General features: G+C 39.6%; 2 protein-coding genes and 2 long non-coding RNA genes across 5 annotated transcripts; 3 read left to right on the plus strand and 1 right to left on the minus strand.

Moving 5' to 3' along the window:
* Nucleotides 1-92: 92 nt before the first annotated feature.
* On the plus strand, nt 93-1872 carry LOC6497426. The gene is made up of 2 exons (XM_001962076.4): nt 93-253; nt 312-1872. Exon 2 carries the CDS (start codon nt 341-343, stop codon nt 842-844), a length of 504 nt encoding a protein of 167 aa, XP_001962112.2. The 5' UTR covers nt 93-253; nt 312-340; the 3' UTR covers nt 845-1872.
* On the minus strand, nt 1024-24168 carry LOC6498118 (ets DNA-binding protein pokkuri). Of its 2 annotated transcripts, none has more exons than XM_001962075.4 (4): nt 23221-24168; nt 4001-5289; nt 3128-3938; nt 1024-3065 (listed from the first exon to the last, which is right to left on the minus strand). In XM_001962075.4, the coding sequence occupies exons 2-4, from the start codon at nt 5202-5204 to the stop codon at nt 2837-2839; spliced, it is 2244 nt and encodes a 747-aa protein (XP_001962111.1). In that variant the 5' UTR covers nt 5205-5289; nt 23221-24168; the 3' UTR covers nt 1024-2836. The 2 variants fall into 2 exon arrangements, with proteins under 2 accessions (XP_001962111.1, XP_032307369.1); XM_032451478.2 differs by lacking the exon at nt 23221-24168 and adding an exon at nt 5539-5801 and having other exon boundaries at nt 1989-3065.
* Nucleotides 8876-9669, plus strand: LOC116654898. The gene is made up of 2 exons (XR_004310049.1): nt 8876-9087; nt 9163-9669. It is a non-coding gene; the product is annotated as an uncharacterized LOC116654898 (long non-coding RNA).
* Nucleotides 18424-19542, plus strand: LOC26514266. Its single transcript, XR_001408611.3, has 2 exons — nt 18424-19089; nt 19447-19542. It is a non-coding gene; the product is annotated as an uncharacterized LOC26514266 (long non-coding RNA).
* Nucleotides 24169-25420: the final 1252 nt, after the last annotated feature.

Here is a 25420-nt window from a genome sequence, read left to right on the forward strand (position 1 = left end):
CCAAGTGTTTCCCGAGAAATCGCACTACCTTTCTAATCTGAATTTTTAAGTCAAAAGGTTGTCAAAAAAAAAAATTACTTTATTACTTTTGGGATATTCCAAGTTTCCACTGGCTGGTCTGATAGAAATAGAGAACCATCTGCCCGGGAAAAAAGGATTGCACCTGGCTTATTAGGGTGTCGCAGATTAGCGACCAATAGGTAGGTAGAAATCCGCGAATTACAAGGATACAAGGATACCTGTGACTAGCTAGGTAAGTGCCAAGTAGGTAACATCCTTGATCTATAAAAGCCAACTCCCTATCTCGACAGGACATCAGTTTCATTCCGAATCTAGAACCATGAAGTACCGCATGTTGAACAAACGCAAGCAGGCATCGCCTTCCCCGGTGAGGGAGTCCGACCAGGAGGTGGAGAAGCAACCACCACCACCCCAGCAGCAGCCACAGCAACCCACCCACAGTGCCCTGGAGTTCGAGGCAGCCGCTGCTCTCCTGATGCTACGCTACCAGTACGATCGCCAGATCTGCAATCGCATCATGTCCTACACCGAGACCCGATCTCCAACACCACCGCCCGCTGTGGCCGACAATACTACGCCCAAGGATCAGGCTATACGTCCTCCGGTGGCCACTCAACCGCTGAAGAAGCGCTCCATACCATCACATCTGCTCCGACGATCACTGACCCCGGCCAAGTCCCTGAATTCGGTGGCCAGTACCTCGATAGTGAAGGCCAAGACCAGGACTCCGGTGCCCGGAGCTGAGCGCAGCAACAACAAGGCACTGCTGAAGTCCTGCCGGAATATGATACGCGAGTTTTTGGACAACGCCGATCTTATTTAATTTTACTACAAAAATTTTCATCAAAAAAATCATATATTTTTAATCCCAGTTTTTTAGAAAACACCGCTGAAATGAGAAGCCCACGATATAATCAAGAAAATTGTACAACAGAATTGTGATCAGAAAACAGAAAACTTTTAAATCAAAAAAAAAAAAATAATAACAAAAAATAATAATGATTGGATTTCATTTTTCAATTTATTTATTGCATATAAATTTGTTTCGTTTATTCTTTTTTTTTTTATACATATATAAATTATGTATTGATCGAAATTTAAAGTTTTCAATGGAAGAACAGGTATTGTGGCGACACTATAGTGCTAATTATTAGCTATTGGCGGTGTTTAAACTTAAGGCATACGAAAAAACAAATAGAAAATTAATTTTTTTAGCATAGATCCTACACAATAATTAATAATTACAGTTTGTTGCACTACAATCTATGAACTTATGAACGTGCATTGATGATATCGCTCCTTGGCATTACTTCATTCCGATTAATGTTAATTAATAAAGTGCTTCAAAAAATGTACATTTTCTATTGTTTTCATATTTTTTTTTTGTTTTTTTAGCAATTGTGAAGGGGTGCTGGGTGGTTGGTGGCTGGGTGGTTGGTTGGTAAGATCGTAAGCGTTTTAAAAACTAAAATTGTTAATTCTTAAATGAACACCTTCTGCGCTGGGCTGTCCTTTCAAATAGCAGCCACTTAAACTAACATACAAATAATAATAATGATAATAATAATGATAATAATAATAATAATAATAATAGAAAACTAATGTGTATACATATATATATGCTTGTGTTATCATAAGCTTTTAAAAAATGGAAGCCAATAATGTTCTTAATGTGTTCTCTTGCTGACATTTCTTCTTTTTTTTTTTGTTTTGTTTTTTTCTACGGCTAGGGGTCTCAATTGAAATTGAATTTTGAAAGCTCTCTTTTTTTCGGCCTGATCCATTTTTATTTAAATACGATACTGTTGCAGTTCCGTTACTTTTCTAGGGATCACCTCGTGAGGCCAAATGTGAATCAAAGATATATCGGTTATCACAAGAAATCAACTCCTTCCTATGCAGACTTGTGTGTGTATATTAATTAACAATTTCGCCAACAATTCAAATTTCATTCTTCATTTTCTTTCGTATTTCATGTGTGTGGTGTTTGTTTTTTTGTAACAATGTTTTGCATTTTTTTTTGTTTTACGTTTTCATAAATTTGAAACCATTGTTGAGGCAACATTTGTAAAGCTCAAAGGTGGCAACACTTAAAGTCTAATCGCTACTCGCTAGAAATTACTCGTTACTCGCTACTCGTATGATTGATGTAATCGCTTAAACTTAAGCTTAAATTTTTGTTTTTCATTTTTTCTTATTTTTTTTTTGTTTGATATTTGTAGAAATTGGCACATAATCGAAGGCTGCGCTGCGCCGGCTCAAGAAATCTACTTACAATAACGAAATTACATGCACTCTTAGCTTAAACTTAATAAATATATGTATGTATGTATGTATGTATGTTTGATGTAAGCATGTATGTATGTATGTTTTTAATGCAAATATGAATGGTTTTTTTTTCTATTTACAGAAAGTTGGGTTGCTTGGAATTGTAAATAAACAAAAGGATAATAAGTAATCTTCGAGAGAAATTCAATCTTTTAGAGAATAGGTTTTCCAACTGACAAAAAATGAGTATTGATCTTCAAAAACATGTTCGTACATGTACGATTTTAAAACTTAAACTTTGAATACTTTCAGATCCTTTCAGATACAAGTCCTTATATACAAGTCCTCACAACCCAACTCTAAAAGGCATCCAGATCCATGTATGTCCATTATCTGTGCGCTTTTTGTGCTGGTCCCTAATTTTTTATACTTTTTTTCTCTTTTTTTTTTTAGATCAGGTAATGTTGTGTGCTCGGGGATGGATGGATGGGTGGGTGGGTTAATGGAAGATAGGTGATTGTCACAGGATTCTGCTCTGCTGCTCCTCCTACTGCCGCATGCCGTGACGGAACGAGTCCTCCGATTCGCCACCATTGCACTCACTGTCCATGGGCACGGGCTGGGCCTGTTCACTGGCCTGCTCCATGGGCCTGGGTGAACTGCTCTCCACGGTGGACTGCTGATCCGTTTCCGTCTTGGGCGACTGCTCAGCCGGCGAGTGATCGTTGTAGCGTATCAGCTTGATGGTAGTTAGACCATCAGCATTCCGGATGAGTCTGTTTCAGGAAAGGATTAGGATTAGTGTCTTAGTCTTCACTTGAAAGTAAATAAGACTTACGGGTAGCAGTCCTCGTTGCTGGCGGGATTACTTTTGCTGCTCACACTCAGATCCGTGGGCTTCAGATCCTCGCCAGCGCTCTCCGAGCCCGATCCCGATCCCGATGTGTTCTCCAGCTTCAGGGGATGAAACTGGAATTTGTCGGGACCGCCGCCAACGGTCGAGGGAGTCGAGCAGTTCAGGGCAGGGGAGTTGGGCGGCGGACCGGCTGCCGCCGCCGACAAGTAATGGAAGGCACCGTTGATCGCGTGCATGAAGAGCGGCGATGTGGGCGGTGGACCGTAGGCAGCGGCAGCTGCTGCCGCCACAGCTGCCACGGCTGGCAAGCTCATCGGTCCATTCCGGGATGGGGGACGCTGGGGCGACTGTTGCTGGGACTGTTGCTGACCCTGCTGTTGCTGCTGCTGGGAGTTCCAATTCTGTGCAGCTGGACTACCGGGCGCCTGATTGCCACCCTGGGGCATGGCAGAGCCGCCACCATTACCAGCCGACGCCGGCGTCGTTTGGCGCAAAAGCGATATATTCTTGATGTTCTTGAGCTCCGTGGGATTGCGGAGGAACTGGTAGCAATGTCGTTCGCCCTGCACCTTGCGCAGAATGTTGACGCGATAGTAGTAGCGCAGAGCGCGCGACATCTTGTCGTAGTTCATGGACAGATGGTTCTTCTGGATGCCCCAGAGCTTGGCCAGGCCGGCGGGATCGACGATCTTGAAGACACCGGTGTCGCGGCACTTCCAGGCTATCAGATCGCTGTACTTCTGGTTGCGATCGTTCAGCAGCTGCTGCAGGAAGTCCCACAAAAGGCGGCCATCTAAAAAAAGGATAACAGGAATTAGTCATGGCTCGGAGGAGGATCTAGAAATAGCTACTCACTTGTGTTGGGCTCGGAGTTCTCCGGGAAGAACTCGCGCTTGTTCTTGTACATATAACTGGGCGTGGTCGGGGCGGAGATGGAACCTCCGGCGGGAGCCACAACTGGACCACCTGTGTTCTCCAATGTCAGCTTCTGGGGCTGCTGCTGCTGTTGTTGCAACTGTTGCTGCTGGGCTTGGACTGCCGCTGCTGCTGCTGCTGCCGCCGCTGCTGCAGCCTGTTGTTGTTGTTGCTGCTGCTGCTGCTGTTGTTGCGACCAGGAGTTCACAAAGCTATTCGTTAGCTGTTGCGACCAGTTGGGCTTAATGTCTTTCAAGATGGGCGTTCCCGGCGGACTGGCCGTGCTGTAGGAGAGCGGTGCTGGCGGCATCTTACCCACTCCAGCACCCGTCTCGTTGAACTCCTCCTCGGAGTCGGAGTGATTGCTGCTGGCACTGCTGATGCCCTTCATCGGCATGATCATCTGCGGCTGGGAGCCATTGCTGGCGGTACTGCTGGCGCTCGAGGAGGCCGTGTTGCTGGTAGTTGGAACTGCTGCTCCGGTCGTGGATCCACCAGCTGTTGGTGCTCCTCCACTACTTGCTGCTCCCGGTGCTCCTCCTCCATTTTGATACGGCGCCTGGGGTGGACTACTCGCCTGGGAGTCGACGGACGGCGGCGGGCTGAGGGTGACCGAGTTGGGGGCCATAAAATGATGACCCGCCAGCCCCTGGGCCGTACTGTGGAAGGGACTGCTCTCCGGCAGAGCGTTGAGTGGCGGCCACGTGGGCGTCGGCGGATGGCTGTGCGGCGACAGGGGATAACGACTGGTCGGTGTAACTGGGCTGTTGGGCAGGTGCCACTGCATCATATGCGACTCAATGATCAGCATCTGAAGGACATTGTGCAGAACATCCCCGGCACCCGGACACCTGTGACCAAAATCCGCTCGTGTTAGAAGGCACAACGCCTTACCGTTCATCTGGAAGAGATCAAAGTCGAGCTTTGGGAGATCGAATTCACGGACACAGAACCGCAGGAAGACAAGGACATCTTCGCGACTCCATAGACGCGGATCAGAGGGCAGGGATGGCGGTAATTGAGTCTTCAGCTCTGCCAGCTGACTGGATGGCGCTGGGGGGCAGCGCCACAAAACATCACTCCAGATGCCGGGATTCAGCTGGTTCAACGATAACTGTACTGGGAGCATTTTCATTTTGGACATGCAGCCAGTGTGTGTGAAGGAAGTGGTTTTTGGGTTGGTTAAGTTAGTGGTGGAGCCACTAGAGTTTGCCACAAGATGCAGTTATCTGTAAGGATAAATAGATAAAGATATGTTTTAGTTTAAGATACAAACTATAAGATACAATCTTACAAAACTATCTAAGTTGAGAAATTCTGTTTTTTATCCAAAAAGGATGTGTGTGTTGTTGGATCACTCGGCGCACACTTCCGCCACAGAAATATTTGAGCGGACACATCACCTAGCACCATTTATCTTAGCAAGAGAGAGAGAGAGGAGGATAACCGCTCCCAGACGCCGCCGCCGCCACACTTACCATCCGAGGAGGAAGAGCAAGCAGGAGAGCACTCCGACACTCCGACACTCAGACAGACATTCGCATTCCAACCAAATCAGATTTCTTCATAATCGTCGCGGGGCAGATAGCCTGCCAGCCTGCCAGCCGATCGGATGAAATAAACAAATAATATTGTATCTCTCAGATGCACAATAACAATAACAAGAACCAAGATGGAGAGTGTGAGAGATACTATGGGCTGGCAAACGCATCCGATCACTACTTGGCCTAAACTGGCGGCCGGACCTCAATCTCTTCGAGCTGAGAGCGTGACTCACTCGGACAGAGCTGCCGGCAGAGGATCACGGCAGTGGCAGAGGCAGAGGCAGAGGCAGAGGATCTCTTCCTTCTCCTCTCTCTCTCTCTTGCGCAGCGGGCATCTTCGACGACGCACACCCCCGCAGCGACCGCGACGCAGGCAGAGCTCCAGAGCAAGAGCAAGAAGAGCAAGAGAAGGAAGATCTCTTCCCAAAGAAGAAAATAAATAAATAGAAAAATAGGTTCGGCCACAACGAAATAGTGTGTGCCCTAAAGCAAAAAAAAAGTTATAGATAGTTTTGGAATTAGTACCGAAATTAAATATATTTTTTATTAAATCTTTATATCTTTTACTTAATAATAATATTTAATTATATTTTTGTATAAATCAGATATCTTGTGACTCCCCCTGAAGTGACTTCCCTAGTCGTCATGGCTGGAAATTGTATCTTTTAATTGTAAATTTCTCAATATGGTAATTTCCATCCAAAAAAGTGTGATCTTCGGGTCTGGTATTGGTGTTGGCATGGGCGGGCAGCAGTACGGACCATGCCATGCCATTCCGGATGTGTACAAACCAAACACACACACACACACACACTCTGATACTAAAAGATACACACAGTCATGGGCAATATACACATGACGGTGATCGGTTGCTGTAAAGATTTCAACATAAGGCGAATGTATTGATGGCACTATGGATGGACTATGGATGGGGAGTACGGGAGGAACGGGAATGGGAAACGGGCCACCGAGTCGAACGTCTCTCGAAACTTGAAAGCCGTGCCCATTGCCCACTCTCGTCGTATCTTGCAGCAGCAGCAGCAGCAACAACAGCAAACGGAAGTGCACATTCCAAACAGAAAACCCGTTTCCAAGACGAGACAGCCAGAGGAGGTGGAGGAGGGAGTGGGGCAAGTATGCGGTTGGAGAAAGACTGGCTGTTGGCTGCTGGCTGCTGCGATGGGGCAACTAATAAATCCGCCAGTGGGTAAAGAGAGCAGCAAGTCCAAGATGAAGATGATGATGGGAGGTTGCAAGTAATGGCATAGCATCTTTCCAAAAAGATACTTTTTTTAAGACAAGTATTTATAAGATACTTTTAAGAAATATTTTAAAAACTATATATTTCAATAATTTTTAATTTTAAGTAATAAAATAAGCATCCCTATAATCTTGAACGCTTCTGTTCCCGACCAGACCCAGACGATTTCCCCTACACACCCCCTTCCCCCCACCACTGAGTGCACACATGTTCGGATTTATCTCACATCTCTCCGCACTGCTCTGCTCTGCTCTCCCGAAAGAAACTTCCTCATTCTCCGGGAAGCGCTTTCAACAAGTGAGCAGCAGCAGCCGCCCCAATAGCCGGGGAGATGGGGGCCAGAAAGGGATGGCATGAGAACATGAAATATGTATTTGTGGCGGTGGAGAAAGGAATGGGAGGGTGGAGGTGGAGGTGGGAATGACGATGATGATGTTTCAAGATAATAATTGTCTTGAATATTTTATTTTGCATGTCTGTACATGGCTTAGAGGGGGTCGTTCCGATCCCAATCCCGATCCGATCTATTTGTTTTTTTTTTTTTTGAAGAGAGAGAGGTAAATGGTGATTGTGCACACCCCACTCCATACACACACACAGACACACACACAGACAACAGTACAAACGATCCTACGTGTTATTTTGGTTGCCACAACACATGGTTGAGTTTTCACAAAAATAAAATCATATATTCTAGTGCACACATGTTCCACAGCAGCACCAGAAAGCAACAACAAAAATAAATAAACATTCGGCTAAAAGTTGGAGTCGGTGGCACGTAGTAAAATGACAAATGTATGCTCATCAGCCCCAGCTACAATAACAAGAATAAGGAAGGATGGGGCAAGATAGCCCAGGAAGAAGCAACATCCATACACTTGAAGAAAATTAATTATTTTAAACCAAACTAACAAATAACTAAGAGAAAAATATACTAAGAGATTTAAATAATTTCCAAATTTAAAGTTTTACAGTTACTATATCATTTCTCTCAGTGCTCTTAATGCCAAGGGAGAGCCAGCTATCAAACGTCTCACGCACGCAATAAGAAGAGTATAAAGAATATTTCTAAATCTCAACCAGAGGAGGCGCGGCGGCAGCAAAAGAACAGAGAGAAGATCAGCCACCACTCACCTCTCCACACACACACACACACACACACACACACACACACACACATACTCATACAAGTTGAAAATCAAGCACACAGGTAGTTCAAAATCGGAGGTAAGGTAAGGTATGCGAACGATCTCGAACCGGTTTCAACGGAAATTACAAACGAAAATTATAAAACGATCAGTTTAGAAAAGAAAGAATAAAAAATTGAATGCCTTGGGCATGGGGGTGTGGAAGGAAAAAGCTGGAAAATCCAAACCCACACGCAAATGGGTTAAAAGAATTTCATAGACTGACTTGACTCCCTCCCCCTCTCTCCTTTTTTTTTGCAATGTTTCCGTTTTTGGCAAGGTAAGAGAGAGGTAGTTGAAGAGAGGAAGGAGTGTGTTACCTTGTGTGTGGGATCGTGGGATCGGAAATGCTAGAAAATGGGACATGGGAGATCTTAAGAGACGGATAAGGAAGTCGAGGAGGTAAAAAAAAAAAAAAGAGTGGAGAGAGGATTATGGGAGAGAGGAATCAGATATGATCTACATTAACGGATTGGGTTTCAACTAATAGTTACTTTTCTTTTTTAATTAAAATTAAACATTTTTAGTTTTAAGAAATATTGATTTATTTTTAGGTAAAACAGGATTACCTCTCCTACTGCCGCTCCCACCCCCCCTTAAGACGACACTCGAATGGCATTCTTGATCCGGCACGGCACTCCTAGACGCAGCTGGAATTCCAGCTTGCCAAGTGAATCACAGAGGACCGGGAGTTGAACCTTAATGAGTAATTTCCGCAGGCGCATCCTCTCACACAGTGCAGAGTCTCGGAGAACCCCCGCCACGCCTCCGCCCGCCATGACCCTGGTCTGGTCGTCCCTCTCTTCCCCCCGCCCCCGCCCCCTGTTGTGTGTGTGCATCAAGTGCTGCTGCTGCTGCGGATGCTGCTGCGCAGTAAAAGAATGATGGGAAAATAAGAAAATCTGATAGCAAAGAGAAGAAGAAGAAGAGACATTAAGATTAACGGCTCAAGGGTCGATCGAAGTGAGAAAGGTGCAAGAACGAAAGGGAAGGGGAGACTATCTACCCTATTTTCTCTCAGTGTAGAGCAATCAGGTAAGACAGGAGCAGAGGAAATGCGTCCGTCCTTGTCCGTGCAGGCACTTTGCTTTACATCTCTTCTTCTTGTAGGACGACTTCTTGGAAATCCACTTCCAAGACGGATCTGTCTTCAAAAAGCATCTCAAAGAATGGAATGGAGAGTAACTGAAAGGAAGAATGACGAGGCATGTGGTGCTGATGGTGGTGCTAGTGGTGGTGGTGGTGCTGTCGTTGACATTTGATCTCTTTTATGAGGTCTTCCTTGAGCGGGCTCAAGTGCAGCTTGCTTTTCTTTATCTTAATTTTTTGTTTTTTTTAAATATATATTTTTGGTTTGTGGCCCTAAATCAACCCCTAAAGCCAAGGGATTTTGACCCTAGTCCTTAAATTGTTTTGTAATTCAATGACTGGAAGGAGTGCCAGCACTGTTAGGACTTCCAGGACTTCCAGAAGATGCTCTTTTCAGGGCCTCTATAAGAGAATCAATGTAAGAGAGAAAATCATTGTGTAACTGTAACAATGATCTCCATAGTACTCTCTAAACAGTTACAGATCATTGTTTCAATTAAATTAAAATTAATAAAAATTAAATGCAAATTCCAATCAACAAACTATGACTAATACTGTTTTTTTTTTTGCACGTGTACTGTTTCTTTTTCGATCTCTCTCTCTCTCTCTGTCTCTCTTTTATATCAAATACCCAATTAATAAGCACGTTAAAAAAAAGATATATTCAAAAAATCCAAATAGGTAAGTCAACGACCTGATTTGCTTTTTTTTTTTTTTTTAACTGCTCACCGTACACCTCGTATGTTTAAGAAAAAAAACTCGTAACCCCCCTAAAGGCCCCCCCAACCCCCCTCATAGACGCTGCTGAGCGTGCATAACAAGCGCGTGAGCGTATCGTGTTTGCTATTTGTGTTTGCCTTCATGTCACTGTATTGGTATATTGGTACCTCACCCATACGACAAAAAAATAAAGTTAAAAAAAAAAAATATATATAAATAAATAAAGTAAAAACACAAACAACAAAAACGGACGCCAATTCCGGGTTCTTCTTCGTACAAAAACAAAAATAAGAAAAAAAATAAAATAGTATGCGAAGCCGCAGAAACAAAACCAAATGTCTGCGGTTCATTTTCTGTCTAGATCGTCACTTTATATGCTCGGCTTAAAGCGCCGTAGGCACTTTTCTTTTGTTTTATTGTTATTCTTTGCTTTTTTTACGGTTTATTTTTTATTTGTATTTTTTTTTTGGAGCAAACCCTGAAATAACAAAGAAAGCTAAAGCTGAGAGGCAAATCAATCATCGGAAGGCATTTCTTGGTCGGCCTATAAAGGGTAGAGTTTTGAAAGATTTTTGGAAACTAGCGGTATTTGTAATTTTATAAAAAAAAAAAAAAAAAACAAAAGATTAATAAAAAAACATTAAAAATAGATTAAAAAAATATACGAAAAAAATAAAAAACACATTATAAATAATAAAAATTATAAAAAAAAATAATATCAAAGAGATTATAAAAATAAAAGATCGAAGGGATATAAAAATAACATATTAAGAGACTAGGATTATTAATTAATAATTCATCTGCTCACCAAAAAAATATGCTATCTTTTTGGACCAAAAACCCATAGTGCGTATACGTAATATCCTTTTGTTTTTTTTTACAAACTTTTCTCACAAAATGGTTTGTTTTTAGGCAAGCTTTAAGCCAAAATCCACTACTACATAAAATATTTTAATTACAAATATCTTTTATTTCAAATTCCTCAAAGTATAGAAAACTGGAGAGATTTAAAAAGTTCTTCAGTTGCTGGGGCGTTACGTGACGTTATTGTTGTTGTTCTAATGTAGCTCAAAGCCCCCTCAATACCTCTAAGATGTTTTTGTTATTTTCTACCTCCACCTATTCTTCTCCTTCGTTTTTCTTGGAGCTCTTTCTGCCGCCTCATTGTTCATCTTTATATGCTCGACGGGTCGGTTTTCAAAAGGGGGGAACGAGACGGACTGCCTAATGATATCAAACGTTCGATAACCTTTTCGGTATTTGTTTTTTTTATAGTTTTTTGTTTTTTATTTCAAATAAATATGCAAACTCTAGAAACAACAAAACATGACAAGAGGGATATACATATGTATGCTAGATCATAATGGAGGATCGCAAAAGCACAGCATCATCACTATGATCATCATTATCATAATGGTTATGATCGAATCGGTAGCTAGAACTTTGTTCTTTGAAATAATACAAGAGATAGTGATGGGATGAGAGTTAGAGAGGAGATGATAAATAGAGATGGTATGAGAGATAGGGATGGGATGAAGGATCTTTAGAGTCCATACGATGGTTAGATGAGTTCATCAAACGCTCTAGACAACAAGAGTTCAAAATCATTGTGGAAACTACATATCTCTATCTTGAGTGTAGATTCTCATTACTTTTTCTCTCAGTCATCATCAACCTCTCAGTTACAACCGAATCGGTAGCTAGAACTTTGAGTTAGAGATGAGATGAGAGTTAGAGATGAGATGAGAGTTAGAGATGGGATGGGAGATAGAGATGGAATTAGATGGTTAGACGATGGTTAAATGAGTTCATCAAACGCTCTAGACAACAAGAGTTCAAAACCATTGTAGTCTAGAGTCTAGACTCTTATTACTTTTTCTCTCAGTGCTTAGATTGAGTTTTCTGAACCTCAGGCTGGACAGAAGAAGTAGCCTCTCTCTCTTGGACCGCCCTAGACCGCAGCAACCACATCATTTGTGCCCATTACATTCAATTAGTGGCATCTGTGTTTTTGTTTCAACTCTTTGCTATTTTCTCGCACTTGCAACAATCACCAGCTCCCCTCCTAATCATCATTGTCATCATCATCATGATGTCTTCCTCTTGTATCCAAAGGGGATGAATGCAGCTTGGGGGTCGGGGTCAGTGAGGGTTCAATTGAGTTGGTTGACATGCCAGTTGCTTCCGTGTTTGAAGACCACAACTTAAGTGGCAAGAGTGTAATGGATCCCACCAGCTAATCAATAAGACTTGAATCTGGGTTACATTTATCCAAAAAAAATGACAAAAACGAGACATTGATTGAAAAGTAAAGAAAGCCAGAACCTCCTACAAGTACTTCTGGTGGAGAACCTTGTCCATCAAGCTGACGGACGACGGCGATAAGATCTTCAATTCAAGTTCCAGTTCCATTTCCAACCGACTCACACACCTGCCGCAACTGAGGCCTGAGGCCTGGAGGCCTTTGGACATGAAATATATATATATATATATATATAGTATATATATAAACTAGGATTACTCCGGTTGTCTTAGGTGTCGCTGGTCCGATAAAGTCCAACAAAGATATAGACAGAGCACATAGAAGATACAACATGTTCCGTTCCAGGCCCTCTAGGCACTCGTCGCACACTTCCACCGTATAATGTTTATATGTATTATGAAATGTTTACGATTTGCTTGAGTTTCAGTAAGTTCATAACAAATATGCCCCTCGACCGATAAGATAACGCATAGATACATAGTGCCCCGGTCCGGGCAGGCAATCTGACATGGCTCGAGTCGAGTCGCGATTTTCATTGCGTTCCTTTTGGAAGCCACTCCCATTCTCCGTCAAGAGACTCTTCCCATTCGAAGTAGAAAGACTCTTAGTGACTTCCTGGCTCTGATCGTTTCGCTATTGATCGTCCACCAGATCTCGCCCAGCTTCCTGTAGGCAATTAGATCGGAGGCGAGCGAGAGGCAGACCCGACTGAAACTAGTCAGCAGGGTAGTCTAGATGCACTGTAACTCAAAAGTGACTATATTTGGGGTTTAATAAGTCTATAGGATTTTTTTGGTTTAAAAATGGTATTATATAGGATGTTTGTAGTATTATATTGTATGGTGTAGTGTGGTTTAAGGTGGTATATGATGGAATTAAGTAAGGTTTAGGATGGTATAGTAGGGTATACTATGGTCCTCCATGCAATATTATGATATACTATATGATAAAGAATGGTATAAGATGATATAGGATGGTATACTATGGGTTGCTAGGGTATAGGGTGGTATAGTATAGTTTTCTATAGAATCCGATGCTATATTATGATATGATATAGTACGGAATAGGACGGTATAGGATGGTATAGGATGGTATAGGATGGTATAGGATGATATAGGATGGTATAGGATGGTATAGGATGGTATAGGATGGTAGAGGATGGTATAGGGTGGTATAGGATGGTATAGGATGGTATAGGATGGTATAGGATGGTATACTATGGTTTATAATGCTTTTCTAAGAAAGACTATGCTCTATAGTATCATGATATAATATGATATACTATGGTATAGGATGTTAAAGGACGATAGGATGTAGAATGGCATAGTATTGGATGGTATAGTATGGTTCAGAATAGTATAGGGTGGTATAAAATGGTATATGATGGTATAGTAATCTACAATATACTATAATACGCTAGTATGCTCTTGTATACTGAAATCTATAGTAAGGTCTTAGAACTAAGATCTCTTAGAAAAACCTCTCAGAACCAATAGATTTTTCTCTGTGCACCGATCTGAGTCGATCGTCCGGCTTTTTTGTTGTGCACACAATCTGGTCGGGGCATCTAAACCGGTAGTTAGTATTTGCACTAGTAATCAAGCACACACATAGCTAGAATCTAGGCATGCATGGCGAAGTAGCCGCTTCCTCCTCTACCTCCATACCAGGCTCCCCACACACACGTCTCAGTCTAAAGCCAAAGAACTTTGACGATCGCGCTTCGCATCTTAATTACAGAGGAGAACGAGAAGCAGCAGCAGCACCAGCACCAGCAAAAAAAATACAAAAAAAAAATAGCGAAAAAAAAAGCTAGCTAGCCCGCCAAACCTGAATTGTAAAACGTTCTAAACGAACTGAACTCCACCGAACCGAACTGAGCTGAACTGAACTGAAAGCCGTGTGTATGGAACGATTTAAGCGTCGTCGTGGAAAGACACTTAATAAATGCGGAAGCGGATGTTCCAAGCAACAGAAAACAGCAACAGAGAGTCGCTGACGCTTGTCTATAATCACAATCAGGTTCCCCACATCGCAGGGAACAGGGAAATGCAAAAAAATATACTGGGATTTATATAAAGAATAGGTATAAATACGAGTAAGTTAATGGCAAGTCTGCTACAGGTTAAGATCTACAGGAGAACAGGAAGGAATGGCAGAATAGGATACTTCCTGGCTAGTATCTTATATCTTATAGTAACTTAACTTCAAAGGCAATAGTTCAGGTAACAGATACAATAATACATGTATCTTGTCTTGTAATATCTCCTCCTAAAGAAATCTTATAGTAACTTAACTTCAAAGGCAATAGTTTAGATAAGAGATACTACAATAGATACTATAATGTATCTTGTCTTGTAATATCTATCTTTTCATTCTATAGTTTCTTCATTTATTTTATTAACAAATTATAAATTATTAAAAAAATCTGTTTCATTATAAACTTAATCAATCAACAGCCTTCAAAACACTTGAAAACTATACAAGTTTTGAATGCAATTTCGATTTCTGTTTCCAAGCGGAACCCAGTCCCCCAAGAATGCACTTCTACTATATGATATTCTATTATAGACTTGTTATTTTCGAAAGAGAGTTTGATTAGCTTTCCACACAGTACATATATGCCTGAGAACTTTGATGATAATTATACATATATACTATATATACATAATATATAAATGAGACACAAGCAAACTGCCTTGATAAGCACGGACAATGGCATGGAAGTGTGGGCACAATAATAATAAACAATTGTTGCCACAAGTTGCTCTTAAGTAGCCACTAAAACGTGGCAAAGCGACCTAATGAGATAAAAAAAAAATAATATAAACAGAAGAATTACTCAGAATCCAACAATCCAAGAACTACAAAAAAAAAAATAATAGACAGTCTCCACAAGTCACTCTTCTGGATCTCTTGAGGTTCTTAGATGGGATGCTGCATTGCCTCGGGACTGGAACTCATTTGAGCTTTCTGCTAATTATGATTTTGGGCGACAATAGAGGGACAAGTGCTCTGGTCTCAGTTCCTTTTTTTTTCTGTTCTGGTAGCTGGTAGCTCCTTCAACATCTCTGTGCTACGTGCTGTTCGTGTCAATTTTGTTGTTTGTTTTTTTCTTTTGCTTTACTTGGAAAATTATAATATAATCTGGCTCTGGCTCTGGGCCTGGAGGCGATTTTCATGGCGGCTGTGTTTCATTTGACACTTGGTCAGAGATTTCCAGACAGGGCGGCAAACTCAACTCTAATTCCCAGCATTAATGAAACAATTTTCAGCCTGAGAGTCCTCCAGAGAGGATGTCAGATACTTGAGCAGAAACAACTGACTTCCTTGAGAAGGAAAAAAGAGAACTGTTTAGATATCTATCTAATATATACTTTTTAAATACAAACCAAAAAACAAGTTAGACTTCAACTGACTTCCATGAGAAGAAAACAAGGATAATCTATCTTATAGATAGAGAGATATCTATCTTATAGATACTTTTAAAAAATACAAACCCAAAAAACAGGTAAGACTTCCAGCTTTTCTCTTTGGTAATTACCTAAAAAAAAAACAGATAAAATTATTTGTATTATTATAATAAATATTTAATTATTTTATAAACTATATATATTCTTATTCCTAGCCCATTTCGACCTTGAGATCTAACCCTATTCCGATGGTGTACCCATTGCGTGAACGCTTTTTCAAGTGCTCCTTCAGAGAGCCCATTTCGGAGCTGACCAAAGGAGCTCCAGAGCCATAAAATAATCTCTAAAACCGTATCTCTAGCTAAGGTATCAAGGTGTAAATAATTGAACAGCCCAATATTCTTGGGCGCTGCAGCAATCATTATGCGATATGATTAGTGAAAACAAAAAAACAAAATACTACAATACTACCACCTAGCATCGTAATAAAAAATAAATAAATAAATATAATGACATGAACAAAAAAAAAACGCTGGACGACAGGTAAGTGTGACATGGATTGCGACTGATTACTGTATCAATTAAGCTCCAAAAAAAAACATATGAAAAAAAATAAACAAAAAAAAGTAAAAAAAAATTCTAACTGGAGTGGGCCACCCACTTTATCGCTCGAAAGCAAAAGCGTAAATTCTTGTACTGCCGTCATTTCCGGTTCCCCAATACTCTACACCTCCTTCCCCTACCTCTCTGGTTCCAATCTACACCCAACACCCCTATACCCTACCACCCACCGCCCACACGACTTTGGTTCCGTGCTGCTTTTTAGGAGTCCTCTTCTTATCAAACCAAAAAAACGAACCAACGACTGATTACACACAATCAGGCACACACACACTCTCATACACACTCCTCTACGTTCGTATACACCTGTTCGTATCAAAAACACAGAAATAAACGCACGTAGAAGCTTTACCAAAAAAAAATTGCCAAAAAATACGAAAAAAAATTAAGAATTTCTTATCTAAGCTATCGCTTTTGAAATCTATTTGATTTATGATGATAGATTTAAAAAAATATACATATATGTATATATATTTTTAACATAAAAACTAGTATAAAAAACAATTAAATAATAATCTAAATAAATAAGAAAACCTAGTTTTAAAAATATTTTTCTTACATAATTTATGACAAATTTCGTCACTAAAACTAAAGATACATTGCAGTTCCTCTTGTCTGAACCTCCCGCTGAGTTCTGAAGTAGGGAACCGTTATGAAGAGAAGAGCCTCCATGCTGTTCTCTTCCTTCTTCCTTCCCTTTTGAACCCATTTCCTTGAAGTGCCACAGTGCCAGTTCGAAATGCCAAAAACTTCATTGTTCTCCGGGTCATAGGCCTAAGAGGGTCACAGGTCACAGTTTAGAGTCTCAAGAGTGACAATTATGACCAGAGACCACCCACAAAGTTGCAAACTCGATTCATTGTTCGAGTTCAACAGGTAGGTCCATCAGAGGGGGGTGTGTCCGAGTTTCCCACAGGTAGACTATATAGATTCCTATTCCTCTTCCTATTTTAAGATTTTTTTCTATTCAGTTTCTAATGGTTACTCTTTGAAGAGGAAATAGTTCCTTAAAGCCGAGATTAAAATTATTTATTTGTGGTTTAGGAGGGTTTTTATTTATTTTTTGTATAAAATTATAATCCTTCTTAGGAAATATGGAATATTTTTAATCAAGGACGGTAATAAATACAAATTTCCATTAAAAAAAATAATTATTAGTTATTAGTTTAATTTTCTTTTCTTCAAAAAAGTTTTTTATTTAAATTTTTGTTTAAAAAAGACTTTTTTAATAAAAATTAAGAGGATATAAAGAGAAAAAAAATAAGGAAATCTCAAGAGAGTAAGAGATCATAAAGAGAGTCATAGAACAAATGAACTCTTTTGTTCTCAGTGCATGTCTTCTGCTTCCTGGCTATCACTATTTTACAGTTACATGGCCATAATAATCGTGTCCAATCGTGGGTACCTGTGACGTAGTTAGGAAGAGCTTCTTGTTACCAGGCAGGGGGGTTAGTACTACTAGACTATACTAGACTATTATAAAACCCAGCTAATACCACCTTGTACACCTTTCGATAGACAAGCCGCGTTACAGATACACACACTTCCTTTTTTGGCGTTACGCCATCGTCTCTCGTGTCTTGGAGCCTAGGCGGTGGCACCCAAAACTGTTACGTTGGTATCCCAAGCCACGCAACTACAACACCCCCCCTTAGGGGGTTTGGTTCAATAAGAAGAAAGAAGGAAAATTACCTAATTGTGTTGCATCGACAAGCGGCGACTTTCCACAACATTACTCCACTTCTTGCTTGATGTACTTTACTCCCAACTTTGCCACCCACTCTCCCGCCCAGTTCCCCACTCTCTCTCTTAGCCGCTCTCTTTCTCCCCTCTCTCTCTCCCTCCATATGTGTGCCAAAAGGAAAATGTGCCACAAAACTGCAAATATTTTTTGTTTGTTTGTTGCTTCGCTTCGTTCGCTTCTTTGGCCCCCCCCCCATCCTCCCTGTACTCTCTTTGCAGTTAGATAATAGCACCGTTAAAGCACCCAAGTCGAGCTCAAGCAAGACTTCCTATATTTTGAAACACGTTACGTTCGTAACATAATTCACACAACAGGTTACTGAGACAGAGCCGCCGTCGCCGTAGCAGTCGAAAGAGATGCAGTCAGATACGCGCACAATGAAAGAGACAACAAATCGGCGAAAACTTTGGCGATAAAACAACAACAATTACATCAAAAGAGAGGCTTGCTTAGTTGTTTGTACTAGTGTAAGAGAGTGGATGGGGGGGGGGGGGGGGGGGGGGGGGGGGGGGGCGGGGGGGTAGTACATGCATAAATTGGGAAACATAGGGAACCCAGTCGGACTTTTTGGTGCATGCATCGTGCCGCAGTCGCCTGACGCGCGCTTTTTTGCACCGTTTTCCGCTTGCATGCAGACATCAAGGAAATTTTTTCCCTTTTCAAAGCAATTGCTCTGAAAAAAAGGGGACTTAGAAAATTTTCATCTCGTTTGGGACTTAGAAAAATTTTTGCGTGGGACATTTAACTTAGAAAAAATTTATTCATGCCAAATTATTAATATTATATTTTATATTATTCATTGAATACTTTTAAGTTATAGAAGTGTCAATTTAAACAAATTGTTTAAATACAAAATAAAAACAAAAAATTTTAAATTGAACTAAAATAGTTTAATTTTATTATTAAAATAAAAAATAAAGGAGTAAAAACAAAAGTTACACACCTCAAGCAAAAAAAAAAAATTGAATAATAATGTAAATCTTAAAAATAAATACATTTCTTAATAGTGAATTGTGTAAATACAGAAAACAAAAAAATATAATATAAAAAATTGCCATCGCGTGGGCGATATTTTTCTAAGTGCGGGAATCGATAGTAGCTTTAAAGTATGGCAACTCCCCCACCCTATTTATTCTAGTGCATTTAGTTGAATTGAACGTGTTGAATTGCATTTTAACAAAAGAAATGTAAGTATTCATCTTATTTAACTAAACTTATAACACATATATTTGTAACATTCTAGCTACTAATAATACTAATTATAATTAGTGGGTAGAATTACTAGAATAAAGAAGAAATTGTCGCATTGTTTTGATGTTTATGTATGTATGTTAGTATGTATATCAGCAAAAAGTTGCATTGTCAATTAGTATTTGTCATTCATTTGTATGTTAATATGCAATTATTAGTCAGATATCGAGTGGATTAGGGGTATTAACACTATTTCATTTGCATTGTGAGGTATGCCATGCTATATTTGGTAGGTATTTTTTTGTTTCTGTTTTTTCATTATAATTTAATTCACGTTTCTTTTTATTTCACAGAATCAACAAGGAGTGATTTTTCCACCTACGACGACTTCATTAGGGCCATCCGGGATGGAATAAGGAGAGCCAAAAATAAAAATTATAAGGAAAAATCCAAAAAAAACAAAGAAAATTCCCCGCCATTACTTGACAATTTAAATTAAGCAGAATGTTTAAATATTGTTTACTTTTATTTTTAATTTTTAGTTTTAATTTGTAGTTTCAATTTTTAGTTTTAATTTTTAGTTTTAATTTTAGCAGTGTATTAATTAACAGTGTAACTTATATTTAATTTTAATTTAATAAAATAAAAACGAATAAAAGCAAAAAAAAAAGCAAAAGCAAAAAAAATTTTTTCTTGAATAAAAATTTCCCTTGTCGCCTTTCGGTCACTTTTTCTCGGGCAAGGCTGCGTACGGTGTGCATCCTGAGTGCATCTTTTTCTCGTCGCGAGACGCGCAAGTTTTGATGCACGTGCTGAATTTCCCGGCCACGCTAATGTAATTTGGAATGATGCGTTTCCTATGTTGGGAGTGCGCGGCGCACGTCAATGCTGCACGCTTTCAGCAAGAAAGCGTGCACCAGGTCCGACTGGGAAATGATGATCGTGAGAAAAGATAACGGGAAATTGTCAAAAGTGCAAGATGAATGAGCGGCGAGATAGGTGACGAAAGAGATACAGGATGAAAGATACAATTTTCAGATCTAGATTGTATCTTTTTTTGAAATTTCAAATGAGGAAGTGATTTTAAAATTTAATTTAATTTTTTTTATAACTTGAGTGATTTAAAAAAAAATTCTTTAGGAATTACTAAAACAAGAAAAAATAAAAAAAAAATTATTTTTTGACTCTTGATATCAGACTATAATTAAACAGTGTTAGTTCCCTAGTATATTGTTGCAACATCCTTGATGACAAAGCTTAAAAGTCACCCATAAAAAAAAATAAAAATAAAAAAAAATTAAGAGGGAAGTTGTGGGGGAAGGTGTATATGTTACCTCTTTTAATGGCAAATTCGCACGATCGTTGATTGGATTGTTGATGTTGTTGTTGCTTGTTTTGTGTTTTTTGCCCTCTTGCCACACACACCACTTTCTTTATTTCTTTTTTTTTTTTGCGCGAATTTGTGAGACACAACGTAATGGAAGCTGCGACGCTGCCAGCTACCGGACTGGAAGGCATTTTACGACAAATTCAGGTTAGTGTGATTTCGTTGCACTACAAAATGGGTTACAATGGGCGATACATACAAACATATATACATACATATATAGACCGCACAAGTGGTTCGCAATTTCTTTGCAAGCAACAACAATAGCAACATCTGCTGTTTTCAGAATATGCTTTATTGCAAACTATATGGCATGTAATGTGATGTATGTTGGTATTTGTATTGAAAGCAAGCCGCTTCCGCATGCAAGTTTCAACAACAACAACCAAAGAGTCATCCAACAACAATAATAATAAAATATTGCACTCTTCTGCGATAGTGACTCAAGAAAACAACAACAAAATAAACTAGAGATGGGGGGAAAAAAAGAAAGAGACCACAACAAATGCGTAACTTTATCGGTGAGTGTTTTTCGGGGCGACATTCTTGGGGCCTTAACCCTTAACTAACCCCAATAGATAAAGTGAAAGAAATAAAAGATACACTGAACAAAAAATTTAACAATATCTGTTTCTTCCTCTTTTCTGGGTCTGTGATTTGCACGTGTGCGAGTGAGTCAGTTGCCAAAAGGTGTGTGAGTATAGATCGTGTCTCTCTCTCTCTCGGTCGGTCTGCTGCGATCAACAGTTTTTATACCTGTTATACCTCCTCCACTTCTCCTCCTTGCAACTTATACACCTTCCACTTTTTTTTTCTTGGCAGTGCTTTTCTGCCTTTTTCCGCTGCCGATTCCCAAGCGATCGTCGTCACCCTGCCCCCTGCCCCCTGCCTGCCTTCTCACCTGTGTCTCGTTTTGTGACCCGCTCTCTTGCTTCCGTGCACTTGCCGTACTCTTTCTCTTACGTCGTTTTTCTTTCCCCCCCAGACACACACATACAGCACAGACAGTCTCACACTCATACTCGCCGTTCCCCCCATTACGTTGTTGGGAGCAATGCGGAAGTGAATTTAATTTATTGTATTTACGCTGCCGCTGCCGCTGCCGCTGCTTTAGCTGCCTTTCTGCTTTTGCCGCCGCCGCCGCTGCTGCTGGTCACCAGGCCAAGTCTCAGAGAGGGGAAGTGGGAGGTGGGGCCTCAAGAGAGGGAATCAAGAGAGAGAACCAGGAAAAGGAATCGCAGTTTTTATTTCGTTTTCCGCTAATTTCAAAGAGTAATCACAGTCATGGGCCGGAAAATAGAGAAACGATAAAACTATTTATGTTTTTATTTTTATTTTCGTAGAATATTCATCAATAAAGAACCGGCAATAAAAATGAATCATCAAAAAGGAACCTAATCGAACAAAATTTCACAAATTTTAATCTAAAAAAATAAAGAGTGTATATAATATAATTTATAGATGAGATTTGTGCTCTCAGAGGTGGCGGCACGATCAGGTGTGTTTGTGTCTCGAGTTCGAACCTACCACCCCCCACCGCCCCCCTCTTCAGAGAGAGATACCTTATAGCTGCGGCAGAAGCAGGAACTGTTTGGTTGATTTGTTCGACGACGTTGCTCGGCAAAAAGGCAAATACATAAATAAACACAATTCTGCTAGCTGTTTTACTTTTTTTTTATATTTATTTTATTTTTTGTATATGTATAAGAGTGAGTGTGTGTTTTTTTTTTCTTTTCTTTTTTTTTCGCCATAGCGCCCTGGCGATAAGATTTCGCTGACGTGAGCCCCTGGCAGAGTCGCCACAGTCACCCTAATTGGAGCTCAACGCTCCGCTTTTGTTTCACTTCGATTCCATAGAAAAATTGCATGCAACAAGAGACTCGTGAACCGAACAGAACGAAGGAGAACAGAACCATTCCAAATGACCACTTCTATAACATACTATATAGCATGCCGATCCAAGACATGCACTGGCCACTCGATAATTAACTTTTTTTTTTAAACAAAAAAAAAAGAGGAGTAGTATTAGTACTTAACTAGCATGATGCAAGAGGCATTACGGAAGCTATCCAAGTACCGTAATATTAAGTGGAATTTTATCAATAGGAATAGCTATTTTTCAAGCCAAATGGATCTTCTTTATAGGGGATACAGTGGAGCGTAAAAGGAGTTACCTTAGAAATATCTAATATTTTTTAACTTTCTCAAGATCTTAATAAAACTGTAACTATTTATATTTAAACAAGCTCTATAAAGCTGCCACAATCAGATCTCTTTTAATAAAACCCCAAATAAATCAAGTTTAGATAAAAAAAAGAGCTCTGTTACCGGGCTACCTACCTTATCTGCTTACAACAATTTTTTGACCTCAACTGTAGCCAAAAAAAAAACTAAAAACTTTGTAAGAGTAGAGCTGGGAAGTCATATTCGGAAGATAACCAGAGTAAGATTAAGGTGGAGCAATTATTTATCAGGCACTTTGACAAGAGCGTTTTTCTGTTTTTTTTTTTTTTTTTTTCATGACCATTGTGACGTTGTTATGGGAAATACACATGTATTTGTGGTATTTAAGTATGGTGTCTTAACAATTTCGCCATAAAGTCAAAGTACAGATTATATTTCTCAGATACTACAATAGTTTCTGATTAAATTTTTGCTTTAAAAAAAAAGTTATTTCGTCCTCAATCCTTTTTAGCTCTTCTAGTTTCTCTTATATTACTCTTATATTTATATTTCTTACCTGTTTGCTCCACTGTGCGTACTGTGGGTGACTCGTACTGCTTTTTCTGTTTGCGTTGGGGCTTCGATTCTTGATTCTTGAGCTTTTTTCTTTTTTTTGCGACAGAAGCAACGCGGAAGCGGATATGTCCAGATCCCAGAATTTGCTTTAGCTTTTGCTTCGTTCTTGTTGTTGTTGTTGGTGTTGTTGCTATCTGCTGGTGACGCGCCAAGTGGCCATTGTTGTTGTTTGTATATTTGCTTTTTGAGCGAAGGGGGAGGGGCTCAGAGAACGGTAACGGTACTTTTGGGAGGCTAATCCTGGCTCTCTGTTTTTGTTTTCGTTGCGACGAATGTCAGCCACAAAGCGGACCAAATAAAAAAAGTAGATGATGTTGTAAGAAGAAGAATAAAACAAGTCAAACGTTTCTACTTCCGCCGCTCACAAACACACACACACGCACACATTATATTGGCGCGTTGCACTTGCACTCTGGCGTTTTGTTCGGCGCTTTTCTTGCTGTTGCTGTTGTTGTTGTTGTTGTTGCAGTTGCATCTGCATTCAACGAATTTCCTATTTTGTCTTCCTTTTCACTTTTTTTTTTTTTGCTTACACTTGGCCGCCGTCGCTTTTGTTGTTTCTTGCTTCTTGTTTATTTCTTATTTCCGTTTCGCGCACACACACACACACTGTCATACACACGCACGTACGTACAAACAATCGTATTAACGAAACACGCCGAACAGAAAGAACCGTTATTCCTCTCCACCGTACACGAATTAAATTCTATTAATTGTGAATTAATCAATTTAAATCATATTTATTTGCATTTGCACGATGAAGCGTTTTGCTGTTTGTTTGTTAGGCTATTTTGTCTTGTTTCTCGGCTTCTTTCTGGAGAGCGCACGTCCGCCTCCCACGACTGTTGTTTTCGGTTTGATTTCAGAAAGAGACCCAAAGCGGCGATACGGACGCCGTTTCTCATCTGGCGCATGCGTCGCACAGTGGGATAAATGCTTGAAATAGCTATCAAAATTAAAGAGACATATATTTTGTACAAGATTTAATTTTAAAACGTTTTCTTTGTTTTTAATTAACTTTTAAAATTGTTGATTATTTATAAATAAAGTTACAAGTTGATAGAACTAAAACTTCTATATTTCTAACATTTAAAAATTTATTTTTAAGACATATTTTCAAATATATATATTCTTTTACTTAATGTCAAATTAAAAATAAATATATTTTTTATATTATATAGCTTCTTAATCTTAAAAATTTTATAAATAGATCTTTAAATAACACTTTTTGTTCCACTGTTTAACGTTCGTGCGAGAGCTGCCGAGAGCTGGGAGAGCGAAGAGCCAGAGAGCGAAGAATACGAAGCTTGTAATACGAACACTTGGAAATTTTCGAGGAAAAGAAAAAATGGCTTAAGGAAGTCGAGCTTTGATCCGTTTTCTGAGCTACACTGAAACTAATATTAGGTTCTAATTTTTAAAATAAAATATATGAAAGTTGAAAAAAACTATTCAATTTCTGCTATAACTTCAATGTAATACCTTAAACGATTTAGAAAAATTTCAAAACCTCAAGAAAAGTAAACAACCTAAAAGATTTGAAAAATAAAACATTGAATTCTTTACCGCCATTACCAAATTTCTTAATCTTTGATTAATTTAGAATTTCTCAAAAAATCAAAGAAACAAAATGAAATTATGTCATAAAATCTGCAAGTTATTTCCCAAAAAAAAATCCGTAATTAACAAAGGTTTTTTATTTTCCTAATGTAAATTTCCCCCCTAAAATCCCCTCCTAAATTCCCCTCCTAAATTCCCCTCCTAAATTCCCACAATTGCGATAATAATCTCGATTATGTTATTATACGAAGCACAAACAACAACAGACAACAAAACAAATCATGAAGTGCGTAAACATCGTTCAGATTTCTTTCCACTTCCTTGGCAACAAAAACAGATACAACAGAAGAAACACCCAATTCTTCAGGTAATAATTTAAATATTTTAAAATCCACAAAGTTTCCAACTCAATAAGCCAGTGGGCGGTGTCGAATTCGCGTGGGGCACTAGATTTAGTTGTTAATCAATAGAAGATAAAGTTTAAACAAAAGTCTCTACAACACGCTGATAGGGAAGTCATGGGCGTCGAAATGGGGGGGTTCATAACCCACATAATACTAAGCTTTAATTTTGAATAATTA

The sequence above is a fragment of the Drosophila ananassae genome, chromosome 3R (genome assembly GCF_017639315.1).
Source record: "Drosophila ananassae strain 14024-0371.13 chromosome 3R, ASM1763931v2, whole genome shotgun sequence".
Classification (NCBI taxonomy): Eukaryota; Metazoa; Arthropoda; class Insecta; order Diptera; family Drosophilidae; genus Drosophila; species Drosophila ananassae.

Excerpts from the sequence above, each read along its gene's own strand:
- LOC6497426 (XM_001962076.4), top strand. The coding sequence starts at position 341 with ATGAAGTACCGCATGTTGAACAAACGCAAGCAGGCATCGCCTTCCCCG.
- LOC6498118 (XM_001962075.4), bottom strand. The coding sequence starts at position 5,204 with ATGTCCAAAATGAAAATGCTCCCAGTACAGTTATCGTTGAACCAGCTG. Across the intron at positions 3,939-4,000 it reads GAACTCCGAGCCCAACACAA|ATGGCCGCCTTTTGTGGGAC; the intron begins GTGAGTAGCTAT and ends TCCTTTTTTTAG. Across the intron at positions 3,066-3,127 it reads AGCAACGAGGACTGCTACCC|ACTCATCCGGAATGCTGATG; the intron begins GTAAGTCTTATT and ends TTCCTGAAACAG.